The sequence below is a fragment of the Lissotriton helveticus genome, chromosome 6, assembly GCF_964261635.1.
Source record: "Lissotriton helveticus chromosome 6, aLisHel1.1, whole genome shotgun sequence".
NCBI classification, from domain to species: domain Eukaryota; kingdom Metazoa; phylum Chordata; class Amphibia; order Caudata; family Salamandridae; genus Lissotriton; species Lissotriton helveticus.
Window position 1 is genome coordinate 946,824,516 of NC_136067.1, and position 26,232 is coordinate 946,850,747.

The following is a 26,232-nucleotide window of genomic DNA, read 5'->3' on the forward strand; positions in this document are numbered from 1 at the left end:
GCCTGAAGGATAGCGTCTAAAATGGAATATTCTGGCTATAAAGGGCCGAGGCGGGGCACCGACACGCGGTCTTCCTCCCGGAATTCTGTGGGCCCGCTCGAAAGTAAAAAACTTGCTCAGGCCTTTGGGGCCAAGATGGTTGGTTATGAGACCCTCCACGAAGAGATCAGCTGCCTGCCCTTCCGCATTTTCCGGGACCCCAATGATACGAACGTTATTCCTCCGGGCTCTCCCTTCAAAATCCTCCAGTCGACTGACAACACGGTCATGAGAGGCTTTCATATTCCGTACTTCGGATTGTAGCTCCGTGACATCGTCCGTGAGACTAGCCGTTTTAATGTCCAAGGATTTCACTTTCTCACTTGCCTTTGTGAGGTCAGCCCAAATCAAGTTGACTTCGATGGACATCGTATCCAGTGGGTCTCCATCTTCTGTCCCATCAATGGCGGCCATTACATCTTGCAATGTAGGCTCTGTTTCCAGGGCAGAGGTGTCCTTTACTCCTTCCTGTAACTCTCCTGGTCCACTAGGCGAACCCTTAGTTTGGGCGTAAAGGTCCATGTTGTTCGACTGCGTATACAGTCCCCCTCTGGTGGCCTTCTGCTGCCGTTTGTCCCCTTCCGGCTTGGTCGCCATTTTGGGGATACTGCTATACACGTAGGCCGATCCAGGGAGGTTGCACTCAGCAATCGTTATTCGTAGAACACGTCAAGTCCCTTACATCTGACCCTCCAGGATAGTATATCAATTATCCGTGGCCACCGATGTCAACTGGGGTGTCCAACAGTCGGACACACTCTTCAGCTGGGTCGCGAAAGCACCCGTCAAAACCGAAAGTGAAACCAAGTGAGGCTGTGGGGCCGGACCGGCCACTTCCGGTATACAGTGCCGTTGTTGTTGAACTACGCCACGGGCACTATGCCAACCCAGGCTCCGGGCATCCGAGAGAGACAGGCCGTAAACTTTCCGAGTCCATAACTCCGGTTTCCGGGGCGCCTTCGGGGTGCAGTTTGCAGCGTTCAGATCGTCTTTGCTTCAACTGCAAGAATCACTCCACAGCATTCAGGATTAACGACAGGATATAATTGAGGGGCTACGGGGGTCTCGGGAGCCCCAAGCTCACGCGGCCATCTTGGATGCGTGCGAAGCTCCTCCCGTCATTTTGTTCCTTTTTAAATTAAATGTTTTAAGAGTTACCACTTTATTCCAATCAAGATGGCTTCAAATGTGCTATACTTTTGGCATACGTCATAAGGCTGTTAGCACTCTAGTTGTTCTTTAGAACACTCTGGGAAGCTGCAGTAGAACACAAAGGAATCAACTGACAGTCTCTGCCCTTGTTGGATATACATGTTGTACTGAGAATGTCAGACTTCATTCTCACATGACTGGGAAAGAAAATGGGAATTTACAGAAAATATGCTCTCAGTTTAGCTTATAGATCACCTTCCACCTTTCCCACCTCTGTGGGAAAGGCATGAGAAAATAGTTTTCTCTCAAACATAATTCATGATATCCCAGCAGAAGGCTTTTTCACATGGTAAAAAATCACCTTAGAACACACAACAATTCGTAAAATGAGTATGGTACCATCAACAAATGATTTATAATGTAACTAAAGTCTTAAAACCTTCTATTAACTGCAATGCTTTTTAATGAGGTGCTATCATGTATATTGGTCCCAAGATGGCTGCCAACACTTCTTGGATGAAGTGCTGACAGCCAATCAGATCTCACGATGAGATGTATCGTTAGGTTCCGCCCAGATATATATATGGATTTTTTTCCTTTAATATCTAAAAAACTACTGAACAGATTTACACCATTTAACCACAGGTGCGAGTGTGAACCAAGGACTACCTCTTGCCAAATTTGGTGTAATTCTGTTCAGTAGTTCGGGCTGTAGCTGCAATTAAAGGTTCCTATGAAAAATTGCATGGGAAAAACAGGTTTTGGGACCCCTTTTTTTCTTAGCCCCGCTTGACGAATCACCCCCATACTTTCAGGCTAGGAGCAGACCAGAGCTCCCCACGAGTTTTGAAAATTTCGCAAAGATCCGTCAACTAGTGCCAAAGTTATTGCAAATAGAATGTTGCGGATTTCCTATGGAAAATAGGTCCTAACTATACACACTGGCGACCGCCAGTAGGTAATATATATATTGAAATGCTCTTAGACATGATACAATTATGTCTAAGCAATAATTTCTTTCTTTTTGACAACTACATATACAAACAAATCCAGGAAACGGCGATGGGAACCTGCTTCACCCCCAGCTTTGCATGCTTGTACCTCGGCTGGTGGGAGGAGCAGGTTGTCTACAAGACCAGACAATTTGAAGACCACGCCGTCCTCTGGTTGAGATACATTGATGATATTTTCTGTGTGTGGAATGGGGCAGAAAATGAGGCACGAAACTTTGTTGACACACTCAATGTCAATGATTTGAACCTACATTTCACTAGCCAAACTGATAAAAGAACCATTGAATTTTTGGACCTCAATCTTGAAATAATTAATACTAAAATCTGCAGTAAATTATTCAGGAAAATCACAGCTTACAATAGTTTGCTGCACGCAAATAGTTGCCATCCAAAGAGTTTGATTCGTAGTAGTCCTTTTGGAGAACTGTTAAGGGCCAGAAGGAACTGCAGTACTGATGATGGTTATCAGGCAGAGAAAGCAAAAATGACTTACTGTATATCCTCTTGCCAGGAATCTTTCAAACACTCATCAAAGACACCATCAAAAAAGTGGGGATAAAGGTCCAATATTGGACGAACAGTGTAGAGAAGAGTTGGATAGAGACCTGACCATCAGCGAGATTATAGGCGCATTACAGGAGTTAGCAGCTGGTAAGGCCGCAGGCCCCGACGGAATTCCCCTGGAGGTCTATAAAAGTATTGAAACCGAGATCGCCCCATAGCTGTTGGATCTTTTTAACGGTATATTGTGCTCAGGGGTAATACCCGACTCCTGGAAGGAAACCAATATTCATAAGAAAGGGAAACCGAAGGAGAATCCAGGGTCATACCGCCCAATTTCGCTTATTAATGCTGACACAAAACTGTATTCTAAAGTCTGGGCCAAAAGACTGGGTAGGAACCTTGGCGGTCTCGTCTCTCCGTGGCAGCATGGGTTTGTGCCTGGGCGAGGCACCACGGACCATACTAGACGAGCTATAGCGCTGTTCGATGTCCTTGGGGCTGCGGGGGGGGGGGAGGGGGGGAGATGGCCATGATCCTCCTCGACGCGGAGAAAGCTTTTGACCGCGTGGTCTGGGATTTCCTTTGGGGCATCCTGGTAGGTAGAGGCTTCGGAATTAAAGCTTTCAGAGCTCTTAGAGCGATGTATAAGGATCTGGTAGCCCGTATGTTAGTAATGGGAGAGAGTTTGGAGAAAATAGTAATCAAAAGGGGGACGCGCCAAGGATGCCCCTGCTCCCCGATCCTTTTCACGCTATATATAGAACCCCTGATCAAGAAGATTTTGGGCTGCCCTCAGATCAACCCAGTGGTGCTTAATGGCTATTCAAACAAACTGTTAGCATACGCCGACGTTCTGGCGGTAATAACCACCGATCCTCAGCAGGCGATGCCCATTCTGACTCAATTGGCTAAAGATTTTGGCAGTAAGTCAGGGTATTTGCTAAACTAAGGAAAAACACAAATAATCTGCACTAAAAACATCAGTAAGGCAGACAACAGATATGTGGATTTAGCTGTATATCTAGGGGTGAGAGTAAATGCCTCAGTTAATAAGATCATTGCAGACAATAATCTGCCCCTTATGGGTACGATCAAAGCCGAATTGAAAAGATTAGATTTCTTACACCTCTCCTTGATAGGGGGGGTAAATGTTCTTAAAATGACAATATTCCCTAAAGTTTTGTATTTGTTCCGGGCCATTCCACTCTTGCTTGAGGACAAAATAATTAATAACTTAGAATCGGAGGCGGAGCTACGCTCGCGAACAAGATGGCCGCTTAGGCTCCCGGCTCCGCCGACCTCCGTCTCCTGTCGGATTATCCTGTTATGTATCCTGATCTTACGCCCGACCTCCATGTGGATGAATAGTTGCTGACCCCGGTGGTGCAATCCCGATCATTCTGCGGACTTGATCGACGAAGTTACACCGTGTTGCAATTCTCGGCCTAACCCGGCTGGTGAGCCGGGGCCTCGAGTACTGGCCCGGCCGGGTTACAATTGAACAACATCGGCTGTGGGACCCAGGTTGGGTCCGGTCTTTCGCTGCGGAGGTCATATTGCCCGATTCTGATAGTGGTCGCTCGGTCTGCTTAACACCGAAGAAGAGGTGCCGCAACGCTTCTGTGGCCGTGGGCTGGAGTCCCCTGTCCTGGAGACCGGGTGCGCCCTCTCCCCGAGTTCGAAGGGCCGGGGTCCCCGGCTCGCGGAGGATAGACTGCCGTGCGGTGCACGATCAACCGCCCTCCGCGACCCTCCGCTCCGTTCTTGCCTGCTCCCTCGGAGAACCGGAGCTCTGGGGACGAAGATCTTGCCAGCAACTAATCGAACGGAGATGGGTCGGACGGAGTGCGAACCATCGCTCAGGACCGTCTTGATTGCAATCGGGGCTCTACATTCTCATGTGGAGGTTTTGATCCACAAAATGTCCGCTTGTGTAGTTGGGACTGAGCGCCTGAGACCGGACTATGCTCCATTGCAAAATCCCAAACGTGCGAGGCCTCCCACGGTGAATGCCTTGTCGGTGGATGATGGCCTCGTCCTGGATGCAGTGTTGGAGCCCTTGGTTGGTTAAAGAATACCTGAATGTAACCTTGGTATCGTGAGTGCATTGCCACATCTAATAGTTCTTCCGACGAAGGTGGAACCATTCGACCCTCCGTTCCCGGAGCCTCTTTTCAATCACTCTCGAACCGCAACAATATTTTCTTCCTCCCTGGCAGCTTCATCATGTTCTCGGAGGAAACAGTATTGGGACTTACTGTCGGAGAGGGGGTGCTTATGTGAGACTGGAGTTTTTGATGGACTACTACTATTGACTTTCTCTGGACTGAGCATTCTTGCCCTCTTTTTCCATCTCGTTTATCCTGTTGAGAGAGTGGTTCCAGCTGTGGGAGTTTACATTGCAGACCAAGGTTGAGATTGACTGAAAGGGGCTTGTATCGTGGCTTCAATGGACATGGGTTTGCTACTACTATTCTTGCGGAGGGTTGGGCGGTTTTATAACCTCCCCTGTTAGCTCTGATTGAATATCCTGATTGTTTTTGGTTATGCGTTCAGGGGTCATTGTTTCTGGCGGGGGGGAGGGGGGACCAGGAGCCTGTATGTCGATTTCCTCCCCCACTTTTCTTTTCTACGTTAAGTACACAGTTCGTTGGGGCGACAGGCACACTGCTAGTTGGGGTTGGGCGGAAGCCATAAGCAGGGGTGCAGGGTGGGGGTAGGGGTTTGTTGTATTGTCTTTCTTTTTGTTTTTCACGTTTATTATCCTGTTCCTCTTCTGTTATTAGATGCCTTCCTGAGGGGTTGTATTGATTGGTGGGTGGACGGGTCCTAGGGGTGGTGATGTGCAAGAGATCCTTTATAATGTATTGCCTTCAAGTGCTGCAAACGGGAAGCGGTCGTTGTTTTGCTATGGTTCAATCCTTTTAGGCCTGCCTGCCACTCGAACTTTCTGATTCTTTTTCTCCTTAAAAATCCTGTTCCTAAGGGTGGTGGACTTATGAAGGGTGTCGAACTGATCGAAACGATATCTCCTGTGTTTTAATTATCGCATTCCATGGTAGCTTGATATTTAGCTTTCACCTTGTGGAATTTCCGTACATTACCCACTGCTGGTCTGTATAAGTGTTGCTTACTCCGTAATGTAAGGCATCTGCCGATTGTTTTTCTTGTATTTCCTTAATAAAAAGAATTTTAAAAAAAACAAAAAACTTAGAATCAATCTTTATTAGATTTATCTGGCAGTGTGGCAAGGTCAGGCGGTCCATTAATTTTATGTCGCTTCCACTTGAAAGGGGGGGTTAGGCCATGCCAAACCTTAGATTATATCATTGGACTTGCCTTTTGACACAAATGACCGCACTTTTCCAATTAGATCCCAGTCCGGCAGCTGCTCAAGGAGATAATCAGAATCCCCCATCCATTTTTGAACTTTAACTGGGGAGAAGGGCCATCGGTCTATTGATGTGTGAAGTAGATCGCAGATATTACAAGAGGGCCCGTTATAAGATTCTGGAAGGGGTGTGGGGGACCTGGAAAGCGGCCCAAAAGTTCTTGAATATTCCAAAGATAAATGCAAATCTCCATTTGTGGAACTCTAGCCTTTTCCCCATCTAGGCATGGATAGGAACTGCTTGTTTTGGAGAGAGCAAGGAGTAAAGACCTTAGGTGATATTATGGTAGGGGATGATATTCTTGGGTTTGAAGTAATGCAGCATAAGTACGGGATCCCCCCTAATCATTGGTTTTTGTACGGCCAGTTAGTTCGTATTTTTTGAAGGCTTTTAGACCCAAAATCTCTCTATCAATAGGTAATCCAATGGTCGATTATCTAACAAAGGGGGGTAAGGAAATAAAAATAGTGTATAAGCAGCTGATGCTGGGCGTACAAGAGGATCTGGAGAAAGTCGAATGAACATTTGCGTTGAAGCTGGGAGACCTAGATGTTGACCTAGATCTAGCCCTTCTTTTAAATAAGAAATTATTTCGGTCCTCAGACATGCGGGCACAGCATTACAAAACACTATTTAATCTTTATCATACCCCGGCAAAGCTGTTTGCTTGGGGGATGAGGGAGAGTGATAGATGTCCTAGGTGTAATGCCGGCCCTGCAGATTTATTACACATGTTCCATCAGTGTGATAAGCTTATCCCAATACGTAGGGAGATTACACATTTTTTGGAGGGGCTGCTACACTATAAAAATCAATCTATCCCCTACCCTGATGCTATTAGGCACGGACGGCAAGCTGAATCTGGGAAGGGATGCAGAAGCTCTGGTTTTTATTTCAGTGGCGGTCCTTCGAATTCTTATCTCCGCGGGTTGGAAAGATACCACCGCTCCCTCATTCCAAATGTGGATTGCCAGATTACTGGGATGCATAATATAGAGTCCTGCTTATACGAACTAAAGGGCAAAAAAACTCAGGAACTGGGCAGGAGTATCTGGGCACCACTGAAAAAGTGGAGAGTTGTAAGATTTTAATGGAACGCCTTCTTACCTAAGAATAATGAATGTTAAAATCAATTGTTGAAATTTTAACATCTAGGCTTTTACTATTTATCGGTGGTTATATGTTATTTATGTACTGCTAATTAACTTTTCTGAAAAGGTATGGTGACTTTTTTATGTATTGTTCAAGTAATAATGAAATTATATCTGTCTTTTTTATATTGCATCAGAAAATCTCAATAAATACATAAAAAAAGTAGATAAACTTAAGAGAGATGAGTTAATATTTCCCACAAGTGCTACCAATGTAATTGAGAAAAAGGAACCAATAAGGTTCATAACTAAATAGAACACTCATGCATGGGAATTAAGAAAGAGTCTTAAGAAATTTTGGGATGTGTTAAGAAATGATGATGACCTACGTGAGCATGTAGGGGAGTATCCATCCCTGACATTCCGTAAACCACAATCATTATGAGATCATCTTTGTAGCAACATGATCCAAAGCCCCCAAAAAATGAATGAGATAAGGGGATTCTTTACATGCAATCAATGTAAAGCATGCAAGTTTAGTTGTAATCTCAACTCTATCAAAATTTGCAACTGTATGGCACCATTTACTATACAGAAACATGTGAATTGCAATACTAAATATGCAATTTATACTTTGAAATGCCCATCTGGTAAGTACTATAAATACTATATAGGCAGTACCATTCACAAAGGGAAAAAGCGAGTCCTTGAAAATCTTAGGGCCATAAATAAAAATGTCAAAAACTACCCTGTTGCAAGACACTTTCATGAGTTCCACAAAAGCAATCCTAATCTGGTGAGGTTTGCTGTCATTGATTGTATTCCACCCAGAGTCAGGGGTGGCAATAGAAAAGCCGAACTCAGGAGACTTGAATCCAGACTCATCATCAGATTTAATACAATGGCCCCTAATGGGCCCCTAATACATCTTTGAACTGTTTTTATACTAATTGCTGCTATTTTCCATCTCCCATGAATTACTCATATTGCTGTTTTTTTTATTTTCGTGTTTCATTAGATTTTATTTGTGCACCTTTTTTGGTTTTAATTACACCATCTTATTTTCTGATTTCTTTACAGATATCTATACAGGGAAGAGAAGCGTAGGTGTCAACAACATTACTTTTTTTGACAATATTATTATCGTCTACGATGGACTTTCAGTATCACACACACCTGCCCACTAGGGCGTAATACACACTATGATAATACTACAAAGATTGGTATAGAGATTGTAGAACCTCATGGCCTAAAATTATTGGCAGCCACGTTTACATTGCAAAATGCCAGACTACGGAGCCATGCCTGCAGGGAGGGGGCTCTTTTGCTGCCCCATAAGAGGGCAACCTCCCTTTTGGCCAACAGGAAGCACAGAGCCGCCAGTTTCCTTATGTTCTTAGGGAAGTTGGCCACATAGCCCAGCAGTGCAATTTCAGGGGTGGGCGTGAGCTGCATGGACAGCATGTCACCTAATGTGGAATGGACAAGAGACCAGTACTGGTGTATCTTGGGGCAAATCCAATAGAGGTGCGCAAAGTCAGCAAATGGAGCCAAACATTTCGGACAATGACGGGGCCTATTGTGGTCTAGCCTATGTGAGCGTGCGGGAGTGTGATACATTCTTCGAAGGAATTTAAAGTGAAGTAATTTGTGCCTGCTATTCAGCGAAACCTCCTTGGTGGCCCTGCAACACTGCTCCCATTGATCATCTGTGATGGGCATACCCAGATCTGCTTCCCAGCCAGCACGCATCCCAACGTCGGACACAGGTCTGGACGCCCCTCATTGTTTGTATAATGTCGAACCCAGATGAGCGCCAGTAGAGCTCTGTATCAACAGCGTCAGAGGCGGGGCGGGCTCGGGGGCCGAGAGAAAGGAAGGGAAAGTGGCCCGAAGCATAGAGTACATACGGGTCATGACAAAAGTGTCCATAAAAGAACGCTCCCAAAATCGAGCCTCCTCTGTGATGGAGAAGATGTGCCCATCCGGGAATAGGTCGCCTATTGTGTGAATATGAAATGTATCCTGTATTATACTCCTGGTCTCATTTGCATTATCCCACGTATGCCGTCTTATCTCTTTGGCAGGGAGTTGTTATGTTCTGGGGGTATGGTCCGCCCCTGATGCCAGGGGCGTGCAGTGTTGAAGTCATGTGATCTGGCAGAATAAAGAGAGGCCCCGCACGCACGTACGCAGTTGAGAGACGAGCGCACGGAGAGCCACCAAGTTATTCCCAGAGTCTGGCTCAGTTATTTCTAGGGCCACGTGTCAGGCCTAGTCAGACTTAGATGCCCGAAGTGTAGGTCCCAAGTTGTTACCCCTAGGGCGATCATTCCCTACCTTCAGGACACAACAATTGGCGACGAGGGTGGTTGCCGGATCCTCGCCTGGTGGGGGTACCTGCTTCTTGCCCCGTGGGGCGGCTGCGAGCCCGTCCTTTGGCTCGTGGTGCTCGTGCCTTGCGGCGTCCCCCACCCCTACGCAGTGCGCCTGGAGGGGCGACTTCGAGCCCTGGAGCCTCGCAGGTGAGCCGTGCTGCCCAGCGCCTGCCTGCAGTGTGCATCGGTGTGTTTGCCCAGTCGGCACACTCTCTCCCCGGTGGTTTCCCGCCCAGCGCCGCACCGTGCCCCTTGGCTCGTGCGTGAAGCGCGCTTCGGTCCGCTTGGCCCGACGATCGGGGCGGTGCCCTGTTTCATCTCCTGCATCTGGCGGACGCGGCGTGTGTCTGTCCTGCCGCTGGCCTTGCCCGCCCGTGGACAGTGCGCCGGTCGCACGCGCCGTCCCGGGGTTCCTGTGGCTCGCTCCACGGCCGCGGCCCGCCCCGCCTGTGGGTGCTGTCGGCCTGGTGCTCCGTACCGACCCGTGTCTGGTCCTCCCGCGCACCGCCTCGGGTGCTGCCGCGGCCTGTGGGTGGCCTGATCCAGCGCTCCCTAGAGGATGGCCATGATTCCACCCATCGAACCGTTTGTGGTGGAGGTTGCGCCTTCGACTCTCGCCCCAAAATGGAAGGAGTGGGTGGACAGGCTCCTAGTATTCTTCGAGGCCACGAAAGTCCACAAGGAACAGAAACGGGCCATGGTGATACACCTAGGGGGTAAGGACATCCACTCTATCGCTCGGACCCTTACAGAGGCGACCCCCAGAACGCATCACACGTTGATAAATGCCCTCAATGCCCACTTTGAGCCCATGGCCAATCAAGACTATGAACGTTTTGTATTCAGACAAGCGCGTCAGCTGCCGGAGGAATCGTTGGACACCTACCACACCAGACTCAAAAAGCTGGCGCTGACGTGCGGCTTTCAAGATGTTACGGAAGAGATCCGAGGGCAAATCATACAGGGCTGCGCCTCGGCCAAATTGAGAGAACGGATACTGGAGGAGTCTGGCAAGCCGCTGGCTGATATCTTAACTCTCGGCCGCACGAAGGAACTTTCCAAGGCCAGGGCCGCGCATATGGAAGCTGCCTTGCACGCATCGGTCAAAGTGGAACCAGTCAATAAGATTCAGGCCCAAACGCCCACCAAGTGGCACAAAAGACCACCCGCCCCGGGTGGAGCCTCGGGACATTCATGTGGTTATTGCGGAGGCCCGCGGCACCCGATGACAGAATGCCCAGCACGAGGCAAGCGGTGCTCAGGATGTGGCAAAACGAATCATTTTGAAAAAGTGTGCCGATCAAAAAAATTCCGCAGGCCACGCCCAGCTGTACAGGCCATAACGGAAGGGGAACCGAGTCACAGCGATATGGATGATGATGAGGAAGAAGAACGGTCGGTGCACAAGGTACATATGATCGGCACTGCTGCCCGTCGCACCAGACCACTACCTCAATGCTCTATACAGGTGGCGGACCAAGACCTAATGGCGGTAGTGGACACGGGTGCATCCATAAATCTCATGAGCGCTTCACTCTACAGAACCATGGCCACGCCTCCGGCGTTGAGCCCTACCCCCATCACCGTCTTTGCATATGGACAAGACACCCCTCTCAGGATTCGAGGGAAATTCAGAGCGGCTATCCGCCATGGGAACAAAACTATTAGAGCAAACATCTTTGTGTTGGAAGAAGGTCAAGGCATGCTATTGAGCTGCAGGGCAGCCGAAGACCTCGGCGTGGTAACGTTTGCCTTCGGAGTACATGAGGAGTCAGTCCAACAACTTCTCATGGAATTCCCGGACCTCTTTGAGGGCATTGGACGGTTCAAGGGCCGGGAGATCCACTTACACATTGATCCCACGGTGCAGCCGGTGGCTCTGAGACACCGTCGCATCGCTTTTCATCTTCGGCCACTGGTAGAAGAGGAACTCCGTAAATTGGAAGCGGCGGGCATCATTGAAAAAGTCTCGGGTCCCACTCCCTGGGTGTCGCCTATCGTAGTCACCCGGAAACCGAAACAGCCAGGGGCGGTCAGGATCTGCGTGGACATGCGCCTTCCCAATGCAGCCATAAAACGGGAGCGTCACATCACCCCCACCATTGATGACCTTATTGGAGAGATGGCTGGAGCCTGCTGGTTCTCAAAGTTAGACCTACGATCAGGATATCACCAGCTGGTGTTGGACATGGAGTCGCGAAACATTACCACTTTTTCCACCCACATTGGCCTACGAAGGTACACTCGACTCAGCTTCGGAATCTCCAGTGCAGCGGAGGTGTTCCAGAATGTCATCCAAGAATTGATTGCCGGAATACCTGGAGTAATAAACGTCAGTGATGACATAATGATATACGCCCGCACCATTACCGAACACAATCACAGACTAACTCAAGTATTTCGAAGGCTCAGAGATGCAGGACTCACGCTCCATAGAGAAAAATGTGAGTTCCTACGGAGCAAAATAGGATTCTTTGGATATGTATTCTCAGCAGATGGCGTCAACCCAGACCCTGACAAAGTAAAGGACATTAAAGATGCACCCTCCCCCACAATAGTCACCGAAGTCCGGAGTTTCCTGGGCATGGTTAATTATTGTGGCAGGTTCATCAAAGATTTGGCCAATCTCACGCTTCCCCTCCGTGACCTCACAAAGGACTCCATTCCATGGAACTGGGGACCGGAGCAGGAGAAGGCATTCCAAGACATCAAAGACTCTCTGTCCAGTAATACCACGCTTGCATTCTTTGACCCTCGAAATGTCACTCTCATTGCGGTGGATGCTGGGCCTGCCGGATTGGGAGCTGTCCTCATGCAAAAACAGAGGGATGACATAGATTGGACACCGGTTGCTTTTGCAAGCAGATCCCTCACAGACACTGAGCAGCGGTATTCGCAAATCGAGAAGGAAGCGATTGCCATTCATTGGGGGTGCAGACATTTCCATCTGTATATATATGGCAAGCCATTCACGGTGGTGACTGACCATAAACCACTGCTGGCCCTGTTCTCAGGAACCTCATCGAAGCTGCCGCCTCGTATCGAAAAGTGGTTGCTCCAATTGCAGGAGTACAACTGCACCATTGAATATCAGCCAGGAGCAAAGAACCCGGCGGACTATCTCTCTCGACATCCCAGGCCAGCTACCCCAGAAGAAATGGACGAGGCCGAAGAGACGGAGGCCTATGTCAAATGGGTGGTCGCGCGGTCGTGCCCTCGCCCCCTCTCCATAAATGACATTGTGAAGGCCACGACACAAGATGCCTGTCTCCAGAGGGCCAAAGAAATTCTCCACACGGCGAACTGGCACCGTGCCAAAGAGGGATGGAAGGTGCTCACTCCAGATGCTCAGAAGATCATGGAAAGCCTATATCATGTCCGGGAAGAACTCAATGAGGATGATGCGGGGTGCCTGTTACGAGGGCATCGTATAGTGATACCCACGGCCCTAACGGACCAGGTGATCCAGCTGGCACATGTAGGCCATCAGGGAATGGTTAAAACTAAGGCTCGATTACGAACAAAGGTGTGGTTTCCCCTGATGGACGACATGGTAGAGAACGTGGTGAGGTCGTGTGCTGCGTGTCAAGTTACTGGAGAGGCTCCTCGGGAAGCTCCGATTATAGTGGAACCCCGACCCCAACAGCCATGGGATAGGGTCAGCATGGACTTTGGCAGCCTCCCGGATGGAAGATACACGTTAGTAATGATCGATGACCATTCCAAATATCCTGAAGTGGAGATAGTTTCCAGTACAAGTGCGGAGAGTGTCATCCCAAAGATAGAAAAAATTGTTGCTACTCATGGGGCCATGCGTGAGCTCCGTACAGACAATGGGCCCCCATTTCAAGGGCAAGACCTGGCCACTTATCTGTCATCTCTTGGCACTCGACACCGAAGAATCACCCCTCGCTGGCCTCAAGCCAATGGGGAAGCTGAACGGTTCATGAGAACCCTGAACAAAGTTATTCGCATTGCCCATGACAAAGGCCAGTCCGTGGAGATGGCTATCTTCACGTTTCTCCGCAGCTACCGGCAAACCCCACACTCAACCACTGGGATAGCCCCAGCCCATCTCCTCATGGGACGAGTAATACCTGACTCCATTCCTCACCATCCCCAGTGGTTACCGGAAGGGGTGAATGAAGAAATAATTGCGAACAAGAGAAAGGCCGCTTTTGCCAAGATCAGCCGGAAGAGAAAGGCGATGATGACACGTTTCAGCAGAGGGGATGTGGTACTTCTTCGTAACCGAGTAACCAGTGGAAAGTTCAGGCTGAACTATGAAAAAGGACCATGGCAAGTAATTGGTGTGAAAGGCACCCGTATCACTGTGGTCCGAGGACGAGAGACAGTAACCAGAAACATATCCCATTTCAAACACTTTCATGAGGAGTTGACGACAGCGGATTCCCCAACGCTGCCTGCGGAAACTGAAACTGCAACGAACTTGCCTTGCCAGGAGCTAACGCCCAGTCCCGGGGTCACCCAGAGTAACACCTCGAGAGCAGCGATCAAAGAGGCGGGGGATGGCGCTGGGGCCCTCGAAAGCACGCCAGATCCGGAGGGGGCCGACATGGAGGCGCCAGAGGCAGATGCCGCCCCAGAGACAGATTTTCCAAGTCAGCGAGGTGTGCAACAAAGGCTGAGAAGAAACCCAACGCCCTCCTGCCGGCTACGCGATTATTTCACGTAAGACTGTTTCATGTACAAGTGCTCCGTGCAATGTTAGTGAAATGCTCTACCCGTTCGAAGTAGTATTGAAAAGTAAAACAGGGGTCTATGTATAATGCCATAATAGACTGTCTCACAAGATTGTTGTTGTTGTTTTTCTTGTTTTAAGAGGAATGTTATGTTCTGGGGGTATGGTCCGCCCCTGACGCCAGGGGCGTGCAGTGTTGAAGTCATGTGATCTGGCAGAATAAAGAGAGGCCCCGCACGCACGTACGCAGTTGAGAGACGAGCGCACGGAGAGCCACCAAGTTATTCCCAGAGTCTGTCTCAGTTATTTCTAGGGCCACGTGTCAGGCCTAGTCAGACTTAGATGCCCCGAAGTGTAGGTCCCAAGTTGTTACCCCTAGGGCGATCATTCCCTACCTTCAGGACACAACATGAGTGACCAAAGACTGCACTGAATTTTCTTTTTCATTCTACTCTATTGTATCGTACTTTTATCTCAAGAAATAGCCTGTATTCTCATGTTAGCGCCTGCAAATGATCATGTGCCAAAATACACTACGGTTCATGGCGTCTAGCCCGTAAAGACTGCCAAAAGCGTTCTGAGAAAATAAACACTGCTCAGCACATATCAGCATTCTCTAGTTACCAACTAAGACCGACAGAAAATATTACTTTCACAGTGTAGTATTTAAAGTCAAGCTCATCCGCAGTCTCTGCTCACTTAAATCAGCGGTTCGTAACCTTTTAAGTGGGCTCTCAATGAATCAGTACATAAATTCGGGAACCCCACCCAGTCAATAATAATCGTCGGGACTAACAGCCTAAGCAAATTCTATGATTTCGAACATAAAAACAAAACACACAAAATACAAAAACAAGGATACACCAAACAAATGCTCAAATATTGAGCTGTTTTGTATAGTTCCCCCTCAAATATAGAAAAAAAATTACATGTTCGATTTTGCTTCTTTAATTGTATATACTTTATAATTTTAATGTCATTTAATTTTGAAAACAGTCACAACCTCCTGCGTAGGCCTCATGGACCCTCAGGGGTCCTCGGACCACAGGTTTGGAACCACTGGCTTAAATAAAAGTGTGATAGTAAAAATGAAATTATTTTATCACTGATTGTGAGAGAAACAGATTTACAACTATAGAACAACTGGCGATGTTTTAAAAGCAATTTTAATAAGTGATTTCCCATGTTATTTCTGAGCAAGGACACCAGGGGCCGTATTATGAATTGTCATTGTTTGCACCCAGCGCACCTTTTATAAGGTGTGCTGGGCACAAACAATGACAATGCGCCCTATTACGAAGTATGCTCTGCCACCAGGGCAGCTGCAAACTCGCACTGCCCACAGGGCAGCGCATTCATGGGAAAACACGGAGCAGCTGCTCTGTGTTTTCACAGTGCAGGCGGCATTCGCCTGAACTTTTTCAGGTGAATAAAGATCCCCTTGCATGCGGGTGCAGTAACTCACTACACTCGCCTGCAAAAGGGTCTGGGGGGTCCATGTGACCCCTTTACCCCCTGCAGAGGGCTGCTCTCATGAGGCACACTGACAGTGTGCCACCTTTTAAATGGCACGCTGTCAGTGTGCTTCCTTGCCTCTGCGCCCGCATCTGTAATATGGTGCGGGCACAGAGTCAAAGGATTCTGCGCCAAAGTCAAAGGACTATGCAAATGAGGGAACGCTCTCTGAAGGTGGCGCTGGCGCTCTAAGTGTGCCAGCGCTATCGGTATTAGTGAAGGGGACACACAAGCGTCTATGGCCCCTTCTATAATACCAAAGTGCCCCAGTCGCATGCAAAGCGGGCTCCGATTACGAACACGTTTCTAAACAAATCTGATGTTGCTTTAGCCTGGCAGTATAAGCTGCACTGTTTCTCGTGGAGCAGAACCATGGCCGATTTGCAAAAGGCTGTCTGAAGTGGTAGAGTGAGCAAAAAGTGATGGATGCGTTATCATTTTCATAAAGTTTCTATTTTGGGTATCCCCTTTTTAGGTCTCGTGACCTATCAATGTGCATGCACATTGAGCGGAGCGAGATATAAAGGGGCTTAAACAGAGCTTACCGAGATCGGGCGATTCCATGCAGTGCCCGTGAAAAGCTCACGCAATGCGCATGTGCATTGCCATAAAAAGCACGTGCACAGACACCAGCCTCCCTCCCACAGTCATCCCCCAGCGTGCGCTGTGCCAACAAGCCTTTGAAGTGAAGCTTAGCGGAATGCACGTCTTGGGTTTCTATTTGCAGGATGCCACGTATGAACTTGACAGTTCTTTGAACTGAGCAAAGGCAGATTTGCCTGACAAGTTCCAGGCTGCAAAGGCACACCACGTGGCCCAACCACGGAATGCACCTACAGTAATTACAAGTGGGTCAAACGGATTTAATCCATCCTGCGTGAATACTAGGCGAAATCAGTGTAATGGGGATTGGAGCAACCTAGGACTCCAGAGTAAGGAAGTCAAAACCTCAACTGAAGCCACCACCATCAAGGCATTGCAGACCACGACATACTAGGAATCTCATTCTCCATGAAAGATGTGTCTTCATTCTAAACCATAGAAACAAGGACCACTTTAAATGGATTCAGGATAAAAGGTGCAGGGCGCATTTAATTCCAACCCTTTGACCCAAAGCCTATCCATCTGCATACAGAAAGTATGCAGACTAATAAGCTACACAAATAACAGCCTTTAATAATTTCGCAGACTGCCCTGTGCACATCACATTCCTTTTAGAGGTAGCGAAAGGTTAGAGTCCTCGAACAATAAATTCCACTAACACAATACCTCGTCTTTTATGCCTCTACTGCAGTCATGGTCCGTTCAAGCACACTAGGCTGGGTCCTTGGGTGTCAATTTAAGTTGGGCACCAAATTCAAGGAAGGGAAAAACAATATATAGTGAGCATGCGAGCCTCATTTGTGCGCGGCACCCTTAGGTTGCTGGAAACTAGCCAGCTGCATGCTGACTTAAAGCCAAATATTTAAAATAGCAGAAAACCAAATCAAATATATACGTACATCTTTGCATTCTTAAGTTACTAATTAACTGCTAGGCACCAATTAGGGGAAGGCGGATGCAGAAAATTTGTCTTTTCTTGAGGAAAACAAATAGAGTCAGACCCTTGACCCTGGTCTGGCAGGTTGCTCCCCACGTCGCGCAACTCCACCTGACTGCGCCGGCTCCCGGTGCCTGCTGCTGCTGAGTGCTCGTGTGTTCGAGGCCCCCCTGGGCTGCTGTCTTCACTTCTGGTACCTGCTCTGACTGTGTGGTATTACTGTACTTGTATTTGGTATAACTGTACTTGCATTATTGTTTGCCTTGCTACTGTATTGTTTTTTGTCCACTCACTGCCCTTCTCCTCTGACCTGCTTTTCGCCATCCCTTCCCCCGCCGCTGCCTCCCCTGCGGCCCCGCCCCCCGCTCCCATTCGCTGCTCCAACCCTCCTCCCAGCCGCTCCTCCCTCCCACCTCCCTACTTATGGTGGCCGCGCCAGAGGCGCCCGTCCGTGCCTGGACCGCGCCCAGCGGCAGAACCCCTGACCCCCCGCGAACGCCATGACGCCAGACTCCGGTAGGACGCCAGCACCCTCCACGCACTCAATGCCGGCTGAGACCGCAGCTGCTTCCAGGCCGCCCCGAAACGCACCGACTGACCTTTCTCCTGATGCACCTGCAGCTTCATCTGCGACAGAGCCACCAAACCACCAAGGACCAGACCCAACCACCTCCGCTGCATACTCCTAAACATACACTTTGCACGCAAACACGCCGTCGAGCTCTGGGACCTGCTCGACACCTTCCTGACCGAGACCTGGTGGAACGAATCCTCGGCCCCCGACATCGCCATAGCCGTCCCGGACGGCTACAACATCGCCAGCAGAGAAAGCTCCGACGGAACTGGAGGTGGAATAGCCATCATCCACAAGTCCAGCCTCAAGGTCTCCACCGACTCAGACGACACCCTCAGCACCACGAACACCTGCAATTCCGGATCCACACTGACCCCCAACATCACCCTCAGAGGTACACTAGTCTACAGACCCCCAGGACCCGACCACGGTTCAGCGACTCCATTGCCGACCTCGTCAGCACCCACGCACTCGCCTCCACGGACTACATCCTCCTCGGGAACCTGAACTTCCACCGTGAGAACAACGACGCCAACTCCACCACCTTGATCGACAACCTCGCCAACCTCGGCCTCAGACAACTCGTCACCACTCCCACCCACGCCGCCGGCCACACGCTTGACCCCATCTTCTCCACAAGCACCCACATCTCCTTCGACCGCACCACCGAACTCCACTGGACGGATCACCGCTGCATCCATTTCACCTACAAGAAGCCCACCACCACACCCAACAGCTGCCCCAAAGCTGCTGGAACAAAATCACCGAAGACCAGCGAGCCACCACCCTCGCCCAGAACCCACCCACCGACCCCCACCAACCTCAGACAGTGGATCAACGACTGCACCAACACCCTCGCCCTGCTCAAGAAACCCTCCAACAGCCGCTCCAGCAAGAAAGCCACCTGGTTCACTGAAGAACTCCAGACTTCCAAACGAGCCTGCCAGAAAATGGAGAAGAAATGGCTAAACGAACGAACACCGGACAGCCATGCAGCCCACAAGGTCGCCACTCACAGACATTACCATCTCATCAGATTAGCCAAGAGATTCTCCTTCAAAGCCCGCCTGGACAACAACGCAAACAACAGCAAAAGAGCTCTTCAGCATCGTGAAGGAACTCTCCAACCCCAGCGCCAACGCCAACGACATCTCGCCCTCATAAGAACTGTGTGACTCGCTGGCCACCTTCTTCCACCGCAAGATCGCTGACATCCATGACAGCTTCAACACCACCACGACCACCCCGACATCATCAGACCCCACCCCCCCTACGAACACCACCCGCATCAACCGCCTGACCTCCTGGACCAACATCAACAACGACGAAACACGCAAGACCATGAACTCCATCCACTCAGGATCACCGTCAGACCCCTGCCCACACCACATATTCAACAAAGCAGATGCAGCCATCGCACCCCAACTATGGAAAGTAATCAACATCTCCTTCAGGACAGCTACATTACCGGAAGGCTGGAAGCACGCCGAAATCAACACCCTACTCAAGAAACCAAAGGCGGACCCCAAGGACCTCAAGAATTTCCGGCCCATCTCCCAGCTCCCGTTCCCGGTGAAGGTCATCGAGAAAATCGTCAACACGCAACTGACCCGCTACCTCGAGGACAACGACATCCTAGACCCATCCTAGTCCAGATTCCGAAAAAACCACAGCACCCAGACAGCCCTCATCGCCGCCACAGACGACATCAGGATCCAACTAGACAACGGCGAAACATCAGCCCTCATCCTCTTGGACCTGTCAGCCGCCTTCGATACGGTCTGCCATGGCACACTAAAGACACGCCTCCAAAAAGCCGGAATCCAAGAGAAGGCCTTGGACTGGACCACAACCTTCCTCTCTGGCAGAACCCAGAGCGTCCGCCTCCCCCTTCCGCTCCGAAGCCACCGCATCATCTGCGGCGTACCCCAGGGCTCATCCCTCAGCTCGATGCTGTTCAACGTCTACATGGCCCCCCCTTGCTCACGTCGCCCGTCAGCACAACCTCAACATCATCTCCTATGCCGACGACACCCAGCTCATCCTCTACCTCACCAAGGATCCGCACACCGCCAAAACCAACCTCCACGAGGGTATGAAGGCCGTCGTTGAATGGATGAGAGGCAGCCAACTGAAGCTGAACTCGGACAAGACGGAGGTCCTCATCCTCGGATCAACCCCCTCAACCTGGGACAACTCCTGGTGGCCGACCACGCTGGGAACAGCAGCTACACCCACCGACCACGCACGCAACCTAGGAATCATCCTCGACTCCTCCCTTTCCATGTCAAAACAGGTCAACACCGTCTCCTACTACAACACCCTCCGCATGCTACGCAGGATCTACAAGTGGATCCCCACCGAGTCAAGAAGAACGTTGACACAGGCCCTCGTCAGCAGCAGATTGGACTACAGCAACGCACTCTACGCTGGAATCCCGGCCAAACACCTGCGACGACTGCAACGCATCCAAAACGCCTCCGCCCGACTGATCCTAAACGTCCCCGCCGCAGCCACATCACCCCCACCTGAGAGACCTTCACTGGCTCCCCATCGACAAGAGGATCACCTTCAAGATGCTCACCCACTCTCACAAAGCACTCCACAACACTGAAACAGCCTACCTCAACAGCAGATTCAGCTTCTACACCCCCACCCGCCAGCTACGCTCCGCTAGCCTCTACCTCACCGCCGTCCCCCGCATCCAACGGACGACCTCGGGCAGCAGATCCTTCTCCTTCCTCGCCGTCAAAACTTGGAACACCCTCCCTACCCACCTACGATAGACCCAAGACCTGCTCACCTTCAGAAGACTCCTCAAGATCTGGCTATTCGAGCAGTAGTGGGACCCCGCCCTCAGTGCCTTGAGACCCTCACGGGTAAGTAGCGTGCTTTATAAGTACGATTGATTGATTGATTGGTTGATTGATTAAAGAATTTATCACAAGTGTTGCACTTCGAACAGAGTATGGCAAAACTTCTAAGCCAACCACCAAGACCGATGTGGGCCTCGTAATGGAGCAGTTAATTAAGAACTGTAATAATAAAATAGTACGATGACCAAGTACGTTTTGGATCCATTTAATAATAACTCTGCACAAGGACACTCATGAAGATGCCAATTATCTATTGCCCAAATGGTACACCATTTTCCAGGTTAATTGACCACCTGCTATTATAGGCCTGGGGGAACAGCAGACCATGGGCCTGTTCGCAAACATGAAAAGTGAGCCGAAGTGCCAGGGCCATAGGTTAGGACCTTTTGCAACGGTGACTCAAAGGCCGAGATGAACTGCTGTTTCCCAGCTGCTGGTGGAAAATAATCGGGCACACCGCTGCTTCCCCCTGTAGTATTCCCCTCGCTGCATCTGAAGTATCCACCCGCCACAGCATAAAGTTAAAACAAAAGAAAATCGGGTACAAACATGGACGAGATCAAAGGCAAGCAGGCGAGGGATAAGAAACAAGCAGAATAGGCAAAAAATGCTAGTTATGAATGGGACAAAAAAAAGACTGCCAGTGAGCGAGACGGGACGTGATATACGAATAAAAATGCAATAAAACATTCATAGGCGACACATTCTCCATGTAAGAGAACTGTTGAGGAGAAAGACGAATGAGTGAAAATGATTTACAAGATAACAAGGGCTAAGGCTAAAGTGGTACGGACAGTGGAAACCGTGAAAAGGGGATGAGGATGTGCATTAAAAAAGGGAAACAGAATCTAGACATGGAATGTTATATGAGTGAAAGGGAACAAGAAATCAAATGACTGGGTAAAGAAATAAAATTTAAAAACTGAAGCAAGTAGTAAATAGAGGAAGATTAAACATTTACGAAAAGGGCAGAAACTAAGAAAGCCACGCTAGCGATTAACTGAAAACGGTGGAAGAAAAACAAAAGGAATAAAAATAAAAAATGCTAAATAAAAGAAATCTGGATTATTGAATGGTGAGAAAATAGAAGCAATACGACGTAAACAGGAAGGCAATGTCTCGAAAAATGGAAGATTCGGCCAGCAGACTGCTGCAATCAAAAGAGTGCATGATGTCCGAGAAGCGTGCAAAGTTCATCGGGATATCAACAAGACCTCAGGGGATCGCACAGTATTTTAGAAATTTAACAGTGTTCCAGCCACACTTGAGTGATTTACAATATTATCAATATATAAACACCCAGGTGATTGTGAGACACAAAATAAAGAGACCAGTTTACTGGAAATTAAGGGAAACGAAACGTTAACATTTCAGCATTTTACCCAAGAGACTATTTCACTTTAAAAAGGTCCCTATTTAACTTTACAAGCAGTCATCTTATCACGATCCACATACAAACGGGTGGTTCCAACAACCTTTGCATCCCAAAACAAGTGCAGCAGGCTGCCGGTAGCAGGGGGAGGTGCGCGCCTCGCGTGGGAGGGGGGGAGGGGGGGAGCGATGTGATTCACTTGCGGGAGCGATAATTGCTACCATATGGCAGCGCTCGCTCCCGCAAGTGAATTGCCACACGTGCACGCGTTGCCATTGAAGGCAATATAATGCGTGCACGTTTTTGGCTTAAAAGCCAAAGCGATAGCAAAAGGTCTTTTTGCCTATGCAGCGCATGCATGCTCCGTAGGGGAGACCTAAAAAGTGTCGGGTACTTGCCCTCAAACTTTATGTTGGCTCGTCATACAGCAGGATGGCTTGACCCATAAGATCCCTATTTAAGTAATGCAGAGCTCTGTATGGTGCCAGGTACTTCTTTATGAATTCTACTTGGATTAGTGGCTTATCAAAGTAAGTCCTCCGTCTGCTGCAGGCCCTTTCCAAAGACATGATCCTCAACTACATTGGTCTACGCTGGGATACTGCAGTTATCTGAGAACAGCACTACAAGCAGGTGACTAGAAGCTGGTGCTCTGCTTGTGATATCCCAGTTAATGGGAGTTGATCCCTGAACACTTAATATCACCTTTCCACTGAAAACAAGCAATGCAAAGCCAATACATCCAACTTGCTTTTCCAATTATAACCAAGAACTTTTAGATTTGCCAATGCATCTTTAGCATAGCCGATATGTATCCATGTCTATACTTTGCGGGGAAAATAACAGCAGTAAAACAACATGTTAATGTAGCTGCAAAGAAGAAGAAAAAAAACAACCTCAGAAATTGGGTAATAATGCGTTGTTCTGTAACAGACTTAAATCGCCAGTTAAGATGTCAAGTTGTCAGCATGTGTAAACAACTTCAGACCACACAGTGGCTCTCAATTGCAATCTATAGGTCATGTCACATCTACAGTCTAACAAAAAGCAACTTGAAGTCCCATAGCCAAATACGAATTGGAACACAAAGGCAACTTTGTATCCATCTGCAAAAACCCATGGGCTTGCCAAACAGCCTCTCCAAGCAAAGGCAGAGCGTAAAAACACAGGAAAGTCAATGGCTTAAGGTTGGTGACCCAAAACCTACTGCATCGCTATACCTCTAATAATACTTTGTTGAAGAATTGATGATAGGAGATCAATCTGTCTTTAACCAGACCTACACAAAGACAAATACTTTCATTTGAAAGATGTTAAAAAATGAGATCACTGCACAAGTTATGGTCATTGCAATGTAGTCGAAAGGAGTGAAATGCGTGAGCAAGCTGTACAGAGCACAAATCATTGATGCAGCCAGCACCCTATAGCAAGTAAAACTTGACAAGAAGAGCAATTAAATAAGCACTTCACGTTAAAATGTACAGTACCTTGAAGAGATAGCCATTCTTGATTTTATTCTGTACGCTCTCATATTCAGACAAATAACCACACATGATGGCAAACCTGAAAAATGAATACAAATATTATGTCACTATTAAACCAATCAAATGTATCCTAAAATCTAACCTTCAACATTTTTAAAAATCACACGTTACCATTGGTTAAAAAAGGCATGTAGTGCTTTCTTCCACAGTCTTCCATCTTTGTGACAATGTATATAATGGGAACTATTATAGCCCATCTATTGAGATGGGTGATGGATTAGGTCCAGCCAGTATCACATTTATGGACCCGCAGAACGCACACAGATCTTGTAAGTAGGTAAATTAACTTGCTCGGGTATCTGGTCAGGTTATAATTTAAAATCAGCAAATTCTCTAATTAAAGAAGTTACCAGGGCGATACTTGACAACAAGCTTTGTTTCACCACAGAACCTTTTCCACTCTATTTTAGCTATAAGCACAGCCTCAACATAATGTCAACAGGTTCTAAAGAGTGAATGGCTCAGCCTAACAACCTGTCCCTCCGTTGCAGTGGAGTCTGGATGTGCCATTGCAAAGGCGCGAATGGACGTCGTTAGCTCTTTCTGAGATGCTTGAAGAGAAAGAAGAATCAGTCTCTGGCGGAAATCATGGGAGGGGGTTTCAGGTCCTCGAGGGCACCTATTTTTATTATGCAGTTTTCTAGAGCCTGAACCTGGCCCAATGGCATTTGAGCGCTTTACAGAAATACAAAAATAAGTTACATATAAAGGTTTTTAAAAAATTGATAATTGATCATCAATACGCCTAAAGGAACACATGCAATGGGTTAAAATAATTCCACAGGTTTTCCTTGAAGTTTAGAATACTACTCAAGACCTTATGCGTTGCATTTAAGGCTGTTCACGGATTGGACCTAGCCTTCACCGCTGAAAGAGAGCCAAGGTATTTTTCAAACCAGTACTTGCGCTAATCATCAGCACATTTCTTGACTGTGCCTTCATTTGCTAAAGCTAGACTAGAAGGGCACAGCTTTTCAGTTTGTTCATCTAAACAATAGATCACTCTTCCGGTCTCACTTCCAGAAGAAAAAGATCTGCTCTCCTCCAGACTCTCCTTAAAGACCTAGCTCTTTAAAGGAGTCATGTCACTTTAATTGCAAGGACTCTGACGCAGTCTGCGCCCAGAAACCAATGGTGACCTAGCGCCTACCCCCTGCCCCCAATGAGCACATGCTCAGAAAGGGATGTCATAATAATAAGGCAACACCACTTCACATGCCAGACTACCAGTTAAAGGTATAATTCGCTCATGGATATTCAACGATCACAGACATACAGAGCCCTGTCGGGGTTCACCAATGTGGCAAGTGGCCATGATTTAACCCCTTCTACGCTCATGACGAGCTCAGCTCGTCATGGGCGTAACCTGCGCTACGCGGATCACGAGCTGAGCTCGTCACGTAACGCGGGTTTTTTTAAATCGCAGCGCGCAGCGGGAAAACCGCTAGCGCGCATGCGGTTAAGATAGGTGAATCAAAGTACACCTGATCTCAGGGGGGGGGGAGAAGTAGCGCTTAGGATCTGCAAATGCAGCACAGCATGCCATGTGCAAAATTAACAAAGCTATTATTGTGAGTGGTTATATTTTACTCCGATCTAAGATATTAATAACTGTCATATTTCCAACAGTAACAAAAACGTATTCATAGAAAGAGGAACCAATATCTACTCATACGCAGCATTGCTTCGTGCGTCATGCATTCCCAGTCTCTTTGGCTCTACCCACGAGGAAAGAGGGTTAATGCTGTGCCCACATTGAAGTTCTTTTTCAATCTGATCCTGTCTAACATCTGTGATGGTTCAAATACAGATTTAGAATCAAAGGCACTGTTACGTACAGCGTTATACTAGTGCAAAACATCATGAGTGAATACATTTTGAGGCTTACATATTAGCATGTGGAGCAAAACAGTTTTGCCATCTAAGTAGAGAAATGCATTAGGGCACATCATTTGAGCAAACGGATAGGTGTAATGTTTGCATTGTTTAATAATAAGTAATGAAGTTACTATATTGTTCTAGCCTTTTGTACTGAAATTGCTGCTGAAGATCGATGGCCTTTTGGAAGAAAATTGTCTGTCCCAATAACTCATAATCTTATCTTCCATTTAGTTGCACAAAAAAAGAGTTTAAAAAAAGGTGAACTAAAATGTAGAGCTTTACAGAACCAATACATTTTTGTACTCAAGGTCAAAAGTCTGCTTTTAAAACAATTGTTCCAAAGTGGACAACGTGAGTAGACCTGAGCCAAGGGTCTACTCAACTGTAATTTTCAGCACTGCAAAACTGTGGTATAAAAACACTAAATGAAAACTGTGCCACTATCTTACACATTTACACATTAATAGCAATATTTGCTGATGGGGGTTGTCGGACCTAACATCCTTGGCCTGGTTTTCTCCCAACGTTCTGCCTTCCATCCAGTTGTTTGTGCTGACTTTGTGTTTGCTGGCCTTAAGACTCTGGGCACTACACCACTGCTACAGTGCTCGTGCTCTCGCCACTATACATGGTGAAATTGGCTTACACCCAACTGGCAC

At 48.1% G+C, this 26,232-nt stretch overlaps 1 protein-coding gene across 2 annotated transcripts in view; it reads right to left on the reverse strand.

The window, feature by feature from the left end:
• RMDN2 (regulator of microtubule dynamics 2) overlaps positions 1 to 26,232 on the reverse strand; it is a 702,094-nt gene that overhangs the window by 220,569 nt on the left and 455,293 nt on the right. For both annotated transcript variants that reach the window (XM_078648597.1, XM_078648595.1), the window contains exon 6: positions 23,636 to 23,711. In XM_078648597.1, the coding sequence (XP_078504723.1) occupies positions 23,636 to 23,711 (76 nt within the window). The remainder of the gene's footprint in view (positions 1 to 23,635; positions 23,712 to 26,232) is intronic.